The sequence below is a fragment of the Lepus europaeus genome, chromosome 5 (assembly GCF_033115175.1).
Source record: "Lepus europaeus isolate LE1 chromosome 5, mLepTim1.pri, whole genome shotgun sequence".
In the NCBI taxonomy this organism is placed as follows: Eukaryota; Metazoa; Chordata; class Mammalia; order Lagomorpha; family Leporidae; genus Lepus; species Lepus europaeus.
Genome location: NC_084831.1, coordinates 133,712,641 through 133,726,869, shown reverse-complemented (window position 1 = coordinate 133,726,869; position 14,229 = coordinate 133,712,641). Strand labels below are relative to the sequence as shown.

At 48.5% G+C, this 14,229-nt stretch overlaps 1 protein-coding gene across 1 annotated transcript in view; it reads right to left on the bottom strand.

Moving 5' to 3' along the window:
- Nucleotides 1-455: 455 nt before the first annotated feature.
- Nucleotides 456-14,229, bottom strand: part of TBX19 (T-box transcription factor 19) — a 36,241-nt gene continuing 22,467 nt past the window's right edge. The window contains exons 6-8 of the mRNA XM_062193769.1: nt 9,468-9,656; nt 4,405-4,540; nt 456-750 (exon numbers count right to left, since the gene is read on the bottom strand). Of these exons, the coding sequence (XP_062049753.1) occupies nt 456-750; nt 4,405-4,540; nt 9,468-9,656 (620 nt within the window). The remainder of the gene's footprint in view (nt 751-4,404; nt 4,541-9,467; nt 9,657-14,229) is intronic.

Sequence of the window (14,229 nt, the reverse complement as noted above, 5' to 3'; positions counted from 1 at the left end):
GATTCGCTTGATCATTTGTATTTCCTCTGCTCTGGGCACTCACACCCTCCCGCGGTCTCAGAGCCAAAGCCAGCCTGGGCCCTGCGGCCATACCTTCTTTCTAGGCTGCACAAAGCTAGGAAGCAGCGGCCTTAGCAAAGTGAACTATGTGAGCTCACTTGACAGCTCTGCACCCCCTCCACAGAGAAGGAAGTGGGGCTTTCCAGAACACAAGGGAGGTGCTCAGTGACGTTCTGTAGCCCAAGCCCGGCAAGGATAAGCTGCAGAGAAAATGGGGACACTAAAGAAAATAGAGAGAGATACTAGGGAGTCATCGGCATCACCCAAACTAAAGCATCTCCCAGGAGAGCATTGGTAAAACCCACCCAGCCCTCCAGCCCCCTCGCTGGCTGACTCACTGCAATTAGCAGGTGGGTTTCTAAGCACTCTACACACAGAAGGCTCTGGCATCCTCTCTAACTGTCCAAGGAGGAGGGAGAATGGCGCCCACCCCCACCTGGGCTACCCCAGCCCGGGAAGGGATGCGAGGCCACGGCTGTCCAGGTGGACACTGCGATGCTGGTCAGCGAGGGCTCCCCCAGAACCTCCACGCCGGCTGATGTGGGTGCTTGCGTGGGGAGCACCGAGGGAGGTGAAGTCACGGCTGTGTTACTGAGAAGAAATGCCCCCGGAGCGCCGGCGTGCACCTCTGGGCCCGCCCCAGCAGGGCCCCCACCGCCATTGCTGATGGTCCACAGGCACGGATAGGGGCTGCAGAGACACAGGGAGAAAGGGGAGAGTGGATGACACACGGAGGAGTCTGTCAAAGTCAGTTCTCTTACCTGGGTGATGACATGTGGCCCCAAGTGGCTTCTGTATGTTTGAACTGCAGCCTAGCAGGCAGGGCAAACAGATTAGACCCAGGCCAAGAGTTCACCCTTGTAACCAAGCTACTGAGCCTCAGCCAATCAGAGCAGATGAGCCCTCAGACAGGCTGAAGACTGTCAAATTATAACCAAAGAAGGCGATTGGCTGAACAGGGCCAATCAGGTCATCCTTGTATGGTCATTTCCTGATATAAAAATAGCTCACTACAGTTGGGAGGCGGGGTTGGGAGGCGGGAGGGAGAGGTTGGTATTGTGAAGCATCTTTGGTCCAGGATGGTGCCTTGTTCTGGAAACTTTCTCTTGCTCAAGTAAACTTTAATTGTACTGGGCTCAGTTTTGCTATTAACATGCATAAGAAGCAAGTAGCCAGTGCTGAGACCAGCACCGATTGGGAGAGGGCTCCTGGCCGTGGCTATGTTTCTAGCTGTGATACGGGCTGACTCTGCTTCTGCGGAGAGACCCGGAGAAGCAGCAAGGTGTGGTCGGACGAGGATCAGGTGAGTCGTCCTGAGATCTGCACCCGGCGTTGGCTTGATTCTGAACACACCACTTCATTTCTCTGGGCCTCCCTTGCAGCCCATGGAAAACGGGCAGGGAGTGAGAAGAAGCTACAGGAAGTGTGAGGCCTGTGAGTGTGAACTATCCTGGGCCAAGAGAGGCAACGCGGCATGATAACCGGGACATACTGTTGTCAGGAGGCCGGGGATGGGTCCCGGCTCCCCCACCTACTAGCTCTGTGACCTTGGCCAAGCTGTTTACTATCTCTGACCCTCGGTTTCCTCATCTTCATTTTTCTCCTTCCTTTATCATCCTCAGTTTTAAAATGATAATTTCACAAGCCTCACAGAGACGGTTATGAGGACTACACAAAAAGAAGAGTGTCCAGTGCCTAGCGCATGGTGGATGTTGGGATCAGTCCATCCATTCCCGGCTTCCACCTTTCAGCTCCGGTCCCTGGCAAAAAGCCTTGGGGAACTGGACCACTTTCTTTGCCTTCTTTACTTCTAAGAGCCCAGCACTGATTCACAAACTTGGTTGCACATTGGAATCACAAAACAAGTATTACAAAAAAAAAAAAAAAAAAGCTGATTCCTGGGCCGACCCTAAAAGAGTCCTGCCTGCTGGCAGGCAGCCTGAGTGTCGGGGCTTTAGAAAGCGTCCTAGCTGGTTATAACTGCAACAAAATTTTATATTAGTGTAGCGCTCAGATGTGTCTGACTGCAGTTGGAACAGGTAGAATTGCTGCAATCTTTGGAGTCTTTAGTCAGCAATACATCCTGACATTTCGGAGTTTCTGCATTGACTGATCTTGCCTGGCTTGATAATTGGTTGGTTAGCCAGTGGTGGTAATGAATACATTCGTTTTTTTCTCTGACAAAATCGCTATGGAGGCAGGGATAAGTTAAACACAACAACAAGGAAACCAGAGGAAGAGGCGCCAACCTCCAGCTGGGCCATTTGTCAATTACTGTAAACATTCTTGGACCATACAGACCGCAGAAGCCCACCCTCTGAGCTCCCAGCCAGCTCAGCCCACTGGGGTTCTGACCGGACCTCCAGAAGAGGCTCTGACATCCCTTTGACACTTTCTGATGCCTCCTTGGGCTGGTGGGAAAACCAAGGGCTTTGAAGTACACAGCTGACTGTGGAACCAGAAGTTCCTTGTCCTCTACACTTCCACTTCTTCAGCAGTAAGACAGGAATCGTAAAACCGGCTTAGTACCTGTCTCAAGTCCTGCAGATGACTTATATAAATTCTCTAGTGCAAAACTTAGCACATGACTCCTTGAGAACTTCAGCTCCTCTTTGTTCTCTTTCTCACTTCTTATCATTGCCCAAATCAATATTTTCTTCACGGACCCTCCAGACCCACTGCCCAAAAGAAACAAAATGCAAGCCACAAATGCCAGCCACAAATGTAAGTTTAAATTTTCTAGTATTCACATTTAGAATAAGAAAAAATAAATAAACTTATTGTTAATATTTCATGTAAGTGAAAATATTCCAAATATCATTTCAACATGCATTTGATGTAAAAAAAATAGTACTGAGATTTTTATTTTTTGTTTTATACTAAATCTTTAAAACCCTGGGTGTATATTACACTTATAACACCTCTCAGTCTGAACCAGCTGCATTTCAAGTGTTCCATAGCCACTATACCGCAGACTGGGATTTGCTGTGAGAAGCAGCGGGCAGCTGTTGCATGGGACAGTACAGCTCTAGACACTAGTGAGCCACAGCCACAGCTGAGCAGGAGCTCAGGCCCCAGCCCAGACCTACTCATCAGATCCTGCATTTTACAACATCCCTGGGTGATTCTGAGGCACATAAAGGTGTGTTAGGGGGTCCAGCACTGTGGCATGGTGGGTGAAGCCGCCACCTGCAGTGCCAGCACCCCATGTGGGCGCCAGTCAGAGTCCTGGATGCTCCACTTCCAATCCAGCTCTCTGCTGTGACCTGGGAAGGCAGAGGAAGTCCTTGGGCCCCTGCACCCACATGGGAGACCCAGAGGAAGCTCCTGGCTCCTGGCTTCGAAGTGGTGCAGCTCCGGCCATTGAGACCATTTGGGGAGTGAACCAGCAGATGGAAGACCTCTCTCTCCCTCTGCCTCTCCTTACCTCTCTGTGTAACTCAAGTTTCAAATAAATAAATAAATCTTTTTTTAAAAAAGTGTGTTAGGTACTGCTCTAGACAACTGTCTCTGGACCTACAAATCACAAGTCATCTGACATCTCTCTGAGTCCCATCTTCTGGTTTTGAATCCCTATGGACTATCTCAAAATTGTGTATATCCACACTGAATGCGAAAGCTGACCTTTACAGACACTGTTACTTGCTTAGAAAGCATGTGAATGTATTTTCTCATTTTGCTCCTCAGCCATCTGTAATCTACACAGATTTATTTCCCCATGACAAATAAGAAAGCTAAAGCTCAATAAAGTGAAGAAAATTGTCCAAAGTCAAAAAGTCAATGAGGGGTAGAACTGAGACTCAAACCCACATCTGTCAAATGCTACAGGGCCTTCTCGCTCCACTCTACCACCCTGATTTCCAGAAGTCAGACTAAGTGGTCTCTGGTGTTATACTTACAGCAGGGGAGACCCAGCATGCTACTCTTAGCCATGTACCAGGGTCGTGAGCCAGGCACCCACTGCCTGTCCCTCTTTTAACCTGGGTGGACCATCAGAGGTCTTGCTATTCTCAGTGTGTATTTACTGTTTTCCCCATCAGTTCCTCCTCTAGTCTATACTCATTTGCTATCAGCACAGCCTAAAGTCTTCCTGATTAGTTCAAGACAAAGGATCCCAGTGTCTTTTTCCTTTAAAATGCTGAAAAAGGCAGCATGACCTATTGAGAGCTTTCCTACCACGCTTCCTCCAGGTACAGCAAGTCCATCTTATTGCCACCTTCATTTCCTAAGGGCTCAGCAGACAGACAATAGCTTAGACCAAAGAATGGAGAAAGGACGAACCTTAGTAACCATTGCTAAGACCCCCAAGACCGGTACTGAGCAGGTTGCTGGCGTCGCTCTTACCTAGGCCCTGGGTTGATTGGTCCGTTGGTGTGGGGTACAGAGAGGATGCTGGCATGGGGCGTGGAGGATAAAGAAGTCCAGCTGTCAGGTCCCGAGAAAACTTGCAGATTATTGCTTGAGCTTTCTATCAAATTCACTTTGGGGAAATAAAAACAGTTCAATCACTGGAACACATAGAACATAAAAGATGATGAGCAATGACACCCTCCTGGGGTAAAATAGTAACCATGGCTACAGGGACCAAGTCTGTTAGCACATAAAAGATGATGAGCAATGACACCCTCCTGGGGTAAAATAGTAACCATGGCTTGGCTGCAGGGACCAAGTCTGTTAGCACATAAAAGATGATGAGCAATGACACCCTCCTGGGGTAAAATAGTAACCATGGCCTGGCTGCAGGGACCAAGTCTGTTAGCACATAAAAGATGATGAGCAATGACACCCTCCGAGGGTAAAATAGTAACCATGGCTTGGCTGCAGGGACCAAGTCTGTTAGCACATAAAAGATGATGAGCAATGACACCCTCCTGGGGTAAAATAGTAACCATGGCCTGGCTGCAGGGACCAAGTCTGTTAGCACATAAAAGATGATGAGCAATGACACCCTCCGAGGGTAAAATAGTAACCATGGCCTGGCTGCAGGGACCAAGTCTGTTAGCACTTTCTGACGGAAACAAAAAAGCTGAAGGCACTGAAGTTGATTAAATATCAACCATATGCCACGTGCTGCTCATACCCGATTCTTCACAGCAACGATTTCCCATCTCCGTTTCATACACGAGGCTCAGAGAGGTGGGACTTGCTCTTTGTAACACATTTCACATTGATTCCCCTTTTTGGATAGGCCATAGAGTCATCCCCTCAAGCCATGTCTAAGGGCCACCAGAGCCCAGGTGAGATTTCTGAGGTCCAGGACCTTATTCTTCTCAACAGTGCCCAAGTAGATGTCAACATCTAAAGAGCAGTGTCTTCTCCCTGAAACAAAAGACTGGTCCCACATACTGACAGTGGACTCTTAGAAAGTCAAAGTCATAGAAGCATAGGGTAGAACACTGGTCTCCAGGGGTGGGGGGTGGGGGAAATGAGATACAAAGGATGCAAAGTTGCACTTATATAGGATGAAATGCCTACAGGTCTGATGCACAGCAGGAGCACCATGGCTAATAGTGGCTGTATTGCAGTACAAATATAGAAATGTGCTGTAAAAACAGACTTTAGGTGCTCTCACCACAACGAAAAAGAGGTAGCTACATGAGGACATGCATATGTTCATCTGCTTAACTGTCAGTTCCATACACACACATCAAGTTGAACACCTTAAATGTATACAATTTGATGGGGAGAAATAGTATCTTACATTTCTCTGAATCTCCGCTTGCATAAATAGTATCAATATAAGAGAGAAGAAGACAAGGAAGGGAGGAAGGAAGGGAAGAGTTCCAAAGTCCACCCTTGGTGCTGTGGTTTGATTGGGTCCCCCAAAGTTCATGGGTTGGAGACTTAATCCCGGTGCAGCAGTGCTGAGAGGTGAGGGCTCTGCTGTCATGATTGGATTCATCATGACAATGGGTTCATTATCTCAGAAGTGGACTCCTCATAAAACGGTGAGTTCAGCCGCCTTCCCTGTCTCTCACCTACGAGATGCCTTCCACCACTTTGGTGCTGCACGGAGGCCCTCACCAGAGGCTGACACCTTGATCTTAGACTTGCCAGCATCCAGAACAGGGAGAAAATAAATTTCTGTTCTTTATAAATTACCCAGTCTGAGGTCCTGTGTTATAGCAGCACAAAACGGAGAGACACCCAGCCGTGTTGCACCTGCACGTGACCTGGCATGTGCAGCCTCTTCAGCCTTAGCCCTGGTGTCTCCCACGGGTCCCGCTCCCTCTACACACTGCTGCACACAGGCTCCCCAGCCAGCCCAGGCACCTTCTCCCTCCTGGGTCTCGGCTCATATCATTCTCTCTACCTGGAATGCCCTGCACCCCTGCCTGAGTCACATGTCAGCCCTGCCCACCTCTGTGCTTTTCTATTCAAGGCTCAATTTAAACTTTTTAAAAGATGTATTTATTTATGTATTTTAAAGGCAAAGTGACAACGAGAGAAGGAAGGCCAGAGAGACAGAGAATCCTTCCATCTGCTGATTCACTCCCCAAAGGCCTACTACAGCCAGGTCTGGACCGGGCTAACGGCAGGAGCTAGGAACTCCATCCTGGTCTCCCACACGGGTGACAGGGGCCCAGGCAGCAGGGCCATCCCCTGCTGCTTTCCTAGGCACATTAGCAGGGAGCTGGTTCAGAAGCAGAGCTGCTGGGTCTCTGATATAGGGTGCTGATGTCTAAAGTGGCAGCTTAACCCACAGCACCACAACGCTGGCCCCTCAATTTAAATTTTAACCCCTCTGGGCAGCCTTCACTGCCTCACCAAACTGTTCTTTTCGTTTTTTTTCCTAGATTCCCATGGCACCTTGGCTTGTGTGTTTTATAGGCTGCCTCTCCAATAATGCACAAATGACTCATCAGGGGATCTTTTTAAGGTGTAGACTGTGGATCAGGAGGAGAGCCTGCGAGTCTATTTCTAACAAGTTCCCAGGAGATACTGCAGATCCAAGTACCACAAAAGAGAACTCACTACATTGTACTTTGATTACTTATGTATGAGTGTTTGTGTAGCCCAATGCTCCTCCAAGGGAACAAGCTGTGTCTAAATCAGCTCCCTATCCCCACTGCCTAGAAAACCCCTTGTGCACAGCAGGTGCTCAGCAGATGTGTTTTGTGTGTGACCACAGAAAAAGACCAGGAAGTAACCGAGGTGTCGCTCAGCTTCTGACATCAGTAAGCCACATAGTCTTCCACTATTGGTACCAGCTGTTGAGGTCATTGGGCGTAGCAGGCTGGGGGAGACAGAGGGACGGGGAGCTGATGACCAGGAAAACCATCTGCAAATGCAGAGCCCAGGGTGTCACAAAGGAAGGTGGGAAACTGAAACCTGCACATGCTCCTTCATGTCCTAGCCAAGGGCTTCACTTCTTTGTCTTGTTCAGTGTCCATCTTTCTACATTAGAAGAGAATCTCCATAGTAATAGGGTACTCGTCCACTTTGTTCACGTGGCCAAAACAAAGCCTGGCGCACAGTCAGTCCTCAATAAAAACGGTTGCAAGAATAATTGAATGAACAACTAACCTTTGTTTTGATTTCTCCCTTATTTTTACAAATGGAATGATCAGGCAAGATCTGGGCATACACAAGGCCAGGGCAGACAAGGCAGCATCAATGAAAAAAAAAAAAAAAAAAAAAAAAAGGTACATAGGGGAAGGCAGTTAGTTAGCCTAGTGGTTAAGACGATAGTTCCAGGATCACACCCCACAATGGAGTGCCTGGTTCAAATCCTGGCTCCTCTTCTTACAATCCAGCTTCCAGATAATTCCATCCTGAGAGACAGCAGTGAGGGCTCATATCCTTGGGTCCTTGCCACCCACATGGGAGAGCCAGATGGGATTCTGGGCTCCCGGCTTCAGTCTGAGCCAACCCTGGCTCCTGGGTGTGTGTGTGTGTGTGTGTCTGTCTGTCTGTCTTTCAAATAAAATGGAAGGTGTCTTTAAAAATGTGGGGAGGTGGCATTCTCACACAGTGAGTTAAGTCACCACCTGCAAAACCAACATCTCATATGAGCTACAGTTCGTGTCCCAGCTACTCCACTTCCTATGTAGCTCACTGCCAATGTGCCTGGGAAAGCAGCAGAAGGTGGCCCAAGTATTTGTGCCCCTGCCACCCACATAGAACACCCAGATAGAGTTCCAGGTTCCTTGATTTGGCCTGGCCCAGCCCTGGCCATTGCTGCCATTTGGAGAGTGAACCAGCAGATGAAAGATCCTCTTTCTCTCTCTCTCTCTCTCTCTCTGCCTTTCAAATAAATAAATAAATGTTCAGAAAGGAAAAAACAAAAAAGACACCTACACCCTGCATCAGAGTGCAGGATTCTGCTCCCAGATTTGGCTCCTGACTCCAACTTCCTGCTAAAGCAGACCGAGAGGCAGCAGTGATGGTTCAAGTTCCACCCACATGGGGAAACCTGGATTCAGTTCCTGGCTTTCAGCTTTGGCCCATTCCCAGCCATTGTAGGCATTTAGAGAGTGAACCAGCAGATGGGAGTGTGCTCTCTCTGCATCTTTTTTTAAAAAATTTTTAAAGGCATACAACCAGTAGCCCACTTTGCAAGCCTCCACCTGAATCAAACTAAGGCCTGAGCACGCAATGATACAGCTCCCCAGAGGCCTTCCTAATAGCCCTTCAACAAACACTTAACCCAGCAGTCTCTGGGCTGAGCCACAAATGCACCTGTAGAGAGAAACCAGGTGGAGGCAATGAGCCAAGCTTTCTGACCCGCACAACCTGACTGCACTCTTAGAGGCTAGTTTAAAACTGGTCAGCAAGGGCCAGCACTGTGGCATAGCAGGTATAAGCCACCACCTGCAGCATCCCATATGAGCACTGGTTCAAATCCCAGCTGCTCCACTTCTGATCCAGCTCTCTGCTATGGCCTGGAAAAGCAGTGGAAGACGGCCTGAATCCTTGGGCCCCTGCACCCACATAGGAGACCTGGAAGAAGCTCCTGGCTTCATATCAGCCCAGCTCCGACTGTTGAGGCCATCTGGGGAGTCGAACCAGCGGATGAAAGACCTCTCTCTATTTCTCTCTCTCTCTCTCCACCTCTGCCTCTCTGTAACTCTGCCTTTCAAATAAATAGATAAATCTTTTTTAAAAAAAAAAACTGCTCAGGACACCGCTGCCTTGGGAAGAGGACATTCCCACTTGTTAGAAACCAGGAGACTTAATTTTGTTATTCTTAGGAAATGATTACAAAACACCAACACAATTTAACCAGATCATCAAATATTAATGTTCAAACAATAAAGCAAAGTCACAATGCACGATAATAGTACACATACCTATTAGAGAAAAGGGGTTCCATCTGCAGGTACTTCTTGGCTGTGGGTTCTCCCCTCCCTGCTCCCCCTACCCCGAGCCCTTGCCCCAGAGGCTTAATTAGCAGAAGCACACACCTGAGGGAGAGTGGTTTCTATGCACGTAGGCAGGAGGGTAGGGAGCTTGCCGGTGTCCTCGGAGACCAGGGTAGTGCTCACAGCCAGGGTGGGTGTGGGGAGCAGGCAGAGGCAGAGGAGCAGCGTACTGGTAGCTGGTGTTTCCCGCTGTGCACATGCCCTCCGGGTTGGAAAAGATCCAGCCTCCCACTAGAACAGAAAATAGGGAGACACAGAGACTGAGTCTCCGAACCTCCACACCCACAGCCAGGGCACCAGCTACTTGGCATAGCTGAATTTGTTGTGAATGAAGGCCCGCCCCTGTAGAGATACCACCATTCCTGCTGCCACACCCCGTCCCCAAGAGCAGTTAACTTGCTGCTCGGGAGATGACGACAGCCTCTATCAAAATATGGAAACTCTCCTGGGGAATGCTGGAACATGGCTCTGCAAAGAACTATCTGAGTGCACAGGAATGCAGAAGTTAAGGTGCCTCTGACTCTCATTAAAATAAAACTCAGTCTAGGAGGCATGATGCATGAGGCTACTTAAAAAGTTTTGGGGCCGGCGCAGTGGCTCACTTGGCTAATCCTCCACCTGCGGCGCCAGCACCCCGGGGTTCAAGTCCTGGTTGGGGCACTGGGTTCTGTCCCTGTTGCTCCTCTTCCAATCCAGCTCTCTGCTGTGGCCCGGGAAGGCAGTGGAGGATGGCCCAAGTGCTTGGGCCCTGCACCCACATGGGAGACCAGGAGGAAGCACCTGGCTCCTGGCTTTGGATTGGCATAGCACCGGCCGAAGCGGCCACTAGGGAAGTGAACCAATGGAAGGAAGACCTTTCTCTCTCTCTCTCACTGTCTAACTCTACCTGTCAAATAAAAAAATAAAAATAAAAAAATTAAAAAATGTTTTTGGAAAATGGGATTGGGGTACATTTATTTTGGTGCAAAACAATTTTGAAAGTCATGCATATGAAGGGTCTTCCAAAGTTCATGGAAAATGCGGAACTGGTGCTGTGGCATAGCAGGTAAAGCCGCCACCTGAAGGGCCAGCATCCCACATGAGCACCAGTTCAAATCCCATCTGCTCCACTTCTGATCCAGCTCTCTGCTATGGCCTGGGAAAGCAGTGGAAGATGGCCCAAGTGCTTGGGCCCCTGCACCCGTGTGGGAGAACTGGAAGAAGCTCCTGGCTCTTGGTTTCAGATCAGCGCAGTTCCGGCATTGCAGCCAACTGGGGAGTCGAACCAGCCGACAGAAGACCTCTCTCTCTCTCTCTCTCTCTCTCTCTGCCTCTTCTTCTCTCTCTGTGTAACTCTTTCAAATAAATAAATAAATCTAAAAAAAATTCATGTAAAATGAATACTAATTAAAAAGTAGGCATAGGTTTCAGAAATTTTTTCCAACAAAATAAACTTTGCAGGCTGATGTTGTGGTGTAATAAGTTGAGCCACTGCCTGTGATGCCAACATCCCATATCAGAGTGCCAGTTTGAGTCCTGGCTCCTTGCTAATACATCTGGTAAAGCAGCAGCAGATGGCCCAAGTTCTTGGCCCCTGCACCCACGTGGGAGACTTGGATGACTTCCTGGCTCCTGGCCTCAGACTGGCCCAGACTTTTTATGTGCATTTGGGAATGAACCAGTGGATGCAAGATTCCTTCTCTCTCTCACCCTCTCCCTCTCCCTCTCTTTCACTTTCCTCTGTCTTTCAAATAAATAAATTTAAATAAAAAACTTGGCTTGTAATTTTCCATGAACTTTGAAGGAGCCTCACACGCATGTAACTCACTGAGCTAGAGCTGCTAGGGAATGTTCAATGTGGTGATGCAGCAACAGGGAAGGGCCCTCTGTTCCTGGGAAGGTGTCTTCATTTTTCACCCCCAGCAAGAGGAACCATGATGCTTCCCGTCAGCACCCCCACAGATAGGCTCCTGAGAGCACAGAGAAAGAGAGGGAGAGGGAGAATATTTTTTAAGGTTGCAAAATATTTCATAGAAATTAAGGAATGTTCCAAACAGAAGACTATACTGCAAGTGGGTTCATGGGCAAAGGCTGAGACTCGATAATACAGAGAAGACCTTAGTGGAGAGGCCGGTGCTGTGGCGAAGCAGGTAAAGCTGCCACCTGCGGTGCCAACATCCCATGTGGGCACTGATTCAAGACCCGGCTGCTCCACTTCTGATCCAGCTGTCTGCTATGGCCTGGGAAAGCACTAGAAGATGACCCAAGTCCTTGGGCCCCTGCACCCATGTGGAAGACCCGGAAGAATCTCCAGGCTCCTGGCTTCGGATTGGCACAGCTCTGGCCATTGCGGCCATCTGGGGAGTGAACCAGTGGATAGAAGACCTCTCTCTCTGCCTCTCCTCTCTCTGTGTAACTCTGACTTTCAAGTAAAATAAAGAAATCTTTTTTAGAAATCTTAGTAGAGGGCCAGGTGTTAGGCCTAACAGTTAAGATGCCAGTTGGAACGCTGTTTGGGATGCCTGCATTCCATAGTGGAATGCCTGCGTTTCAGTCCCATCTTCCCTGCTGATTCCAGCTTTCTGTTAAGGCACACTTTGGGAGGGAGCAGGTGATGGTTGAAGTGGTTGAGTCCCTCTCACCCATGTGGGAGACCTGAGTTGGATTCCTGCCTCCCAGCTTCAACCTGACCAAGCCCCAGCTGTTGCGGACTTTGGGGAGTGAACCAACAGATGGGAATTCTCGTTCCTCTCTCCAACCCCTGCCCCCCAGTACTCCACTCTCAAATAAATAAAATAGCTGAGAGATCCACAGATGAGGATTCAGCAGGACTGGGGTTTTTTCTAAGAATTGGCCAAGGACTGTCACCTGGACTTCAGCAAAGAGGCAATGGGAGCTTGGTGTTAGAATCCACTGTCTTTGCTTAGTCTTTTCTAAGTAAACAAATTGTGCAGAATTTTTATTACTAAATATGTCTTCCATCATTGCCAACAACCTGTTTTGCTGTCTCCTTTTTTTCCGTTGTTGTATAAACACGTGACCAAAGGAGTCACCACCACATGAGGAAGATCACAGTGGGCTTCCCCAAAACACCCATCTTTAGCTCTTTTTCCCTGGCATCTTGCTAGGAAGGGGCTTGCTGTAGCCCCACGCCTCCAGGGCGCGCGGCCTTCGGGCCTAGAGGCTTCCTGGCCTAGATGCTCATCCACGTGGCTGGTTCCTGGTGCTCGGTATGAACCCCCATTCACCTCTCTCCCCTAAATAAAGCTCTCACTCTCCTATGCATCTTTCTCACTAAATAAAAGCTTAAAATGTAAAAAAAAAAAACTTTAGCACATTTTGAAATCGCTGTTTAGAAGGGCTGCAGACACAGGACTGGCTCTGGACAGCTGTCCTTTGTTGGGGAGATTTGCAAGTGTAGAAGTAAACAGCAGGTGCAAGGCATCTGCCTCATTGGAACGTTCCAGAGATCTCTACTCCACCATGTAGAGATCTCTACTCTACCATGTCACGTTCTTTTAAAGGCTATTACCTGTGAGACTTCATTTACATAATTAGATAATCTTTCCTTAGTGCATCTTCCTTCCATAATCTGTGGTCACTACCTCCCACCCCAGGAGCTCCAGCCCCCTCTTTGTTTCTGTAGCTCAAAATGCTATTTTAGCTTCAACTATCTGGCTTTTTCTTTGAGTCTCATTTTTTGCGTATGGCTTTCACATTTCTGCCTGCTTATACATGTGTATGCTTTTTTTTCTGCTAGCTGAATATTGTCAGTTTATTTCAGAATGAAATTATTGAACTGTTCAAAGGAAAAAAAAAAGTTGAACACTCCTACACTGATGAGTAGAATTGATAGTCAAGTGCCCAGGGAGTAAAATCAGACAGTGGCCTCTCAGGAGCATTGAGGTGGGCACATGTAACGCACACACCTCAAGAAGTTAATTGACTGCCACACATGAGCCAACTACCACAGGAAGATTTGCTTTTCCAGGTCGCTTTTGGAAAGTGCTTTCCTGAGAGCTGCTTCTCTTTATGTGGGCAACGTGTAGCTTCTGGCATAGAAAATGCAGTCTGATTTAGGAGCAGGATGGAACAAAGCTGAAAACACTGAAGAAGGGATCCTAGCAAGTCACTATAACCTGAAGAGTGTGTCAGACACCAGGGCTGAATTTTCTGCCTGGGGCTTCTGCTGCAGCTGCAGGGCCTTACCTCTGCCATGAGACCACCTCTTAGCACTCTGGGTCATGGAGCCTCAGCCCTACCTTTGAAACCCCAGGTGCATCGTCCATCTCTCCCACCAGCCTTCCAAAAGGCAGACTCTGCCTCATAGGCCAGGCCGCAGTCTGTCTTTGGCATCGCAATAGTGACCAGCTCCCAAGTCAGCAAATACCAATAAAAAGAGAAATCCAGAACTAAGGAAGAATAGTGGAGAGTATCAAGGTAGAAGACAGCACAGAGGGAGCTGGCACTGTGGCGTAATGGGTAAAGCTGCCACCTGTAGTGTCGGCATCCCATATGGCTGCCTGTTCCACTTCCAATCCTGCTCTCTGCTGTGGCCTGGGAGAGCAGTGGAAGATGGTCCAAGTACTTGGGCCCCTGCATCCATGTGGGAAACCTGGAAGAAGCTTCTGGCTCCTGGCTTCAGATCAGCGCAGCTCCAGCTGTTGCGGCCATCTGGGGAGTGAACCAGCAGATGCAAGACCTTTCTCTCTGTCTCTACCTCTCTCTGTAACTCTTTCAAATAAATAAAAATAAATCTTAAAAAAAGAAAAGGAATTCACCAGTTCCAGTCTCATCTCCTGTCTAAGATTTGTTGATGCCCCAT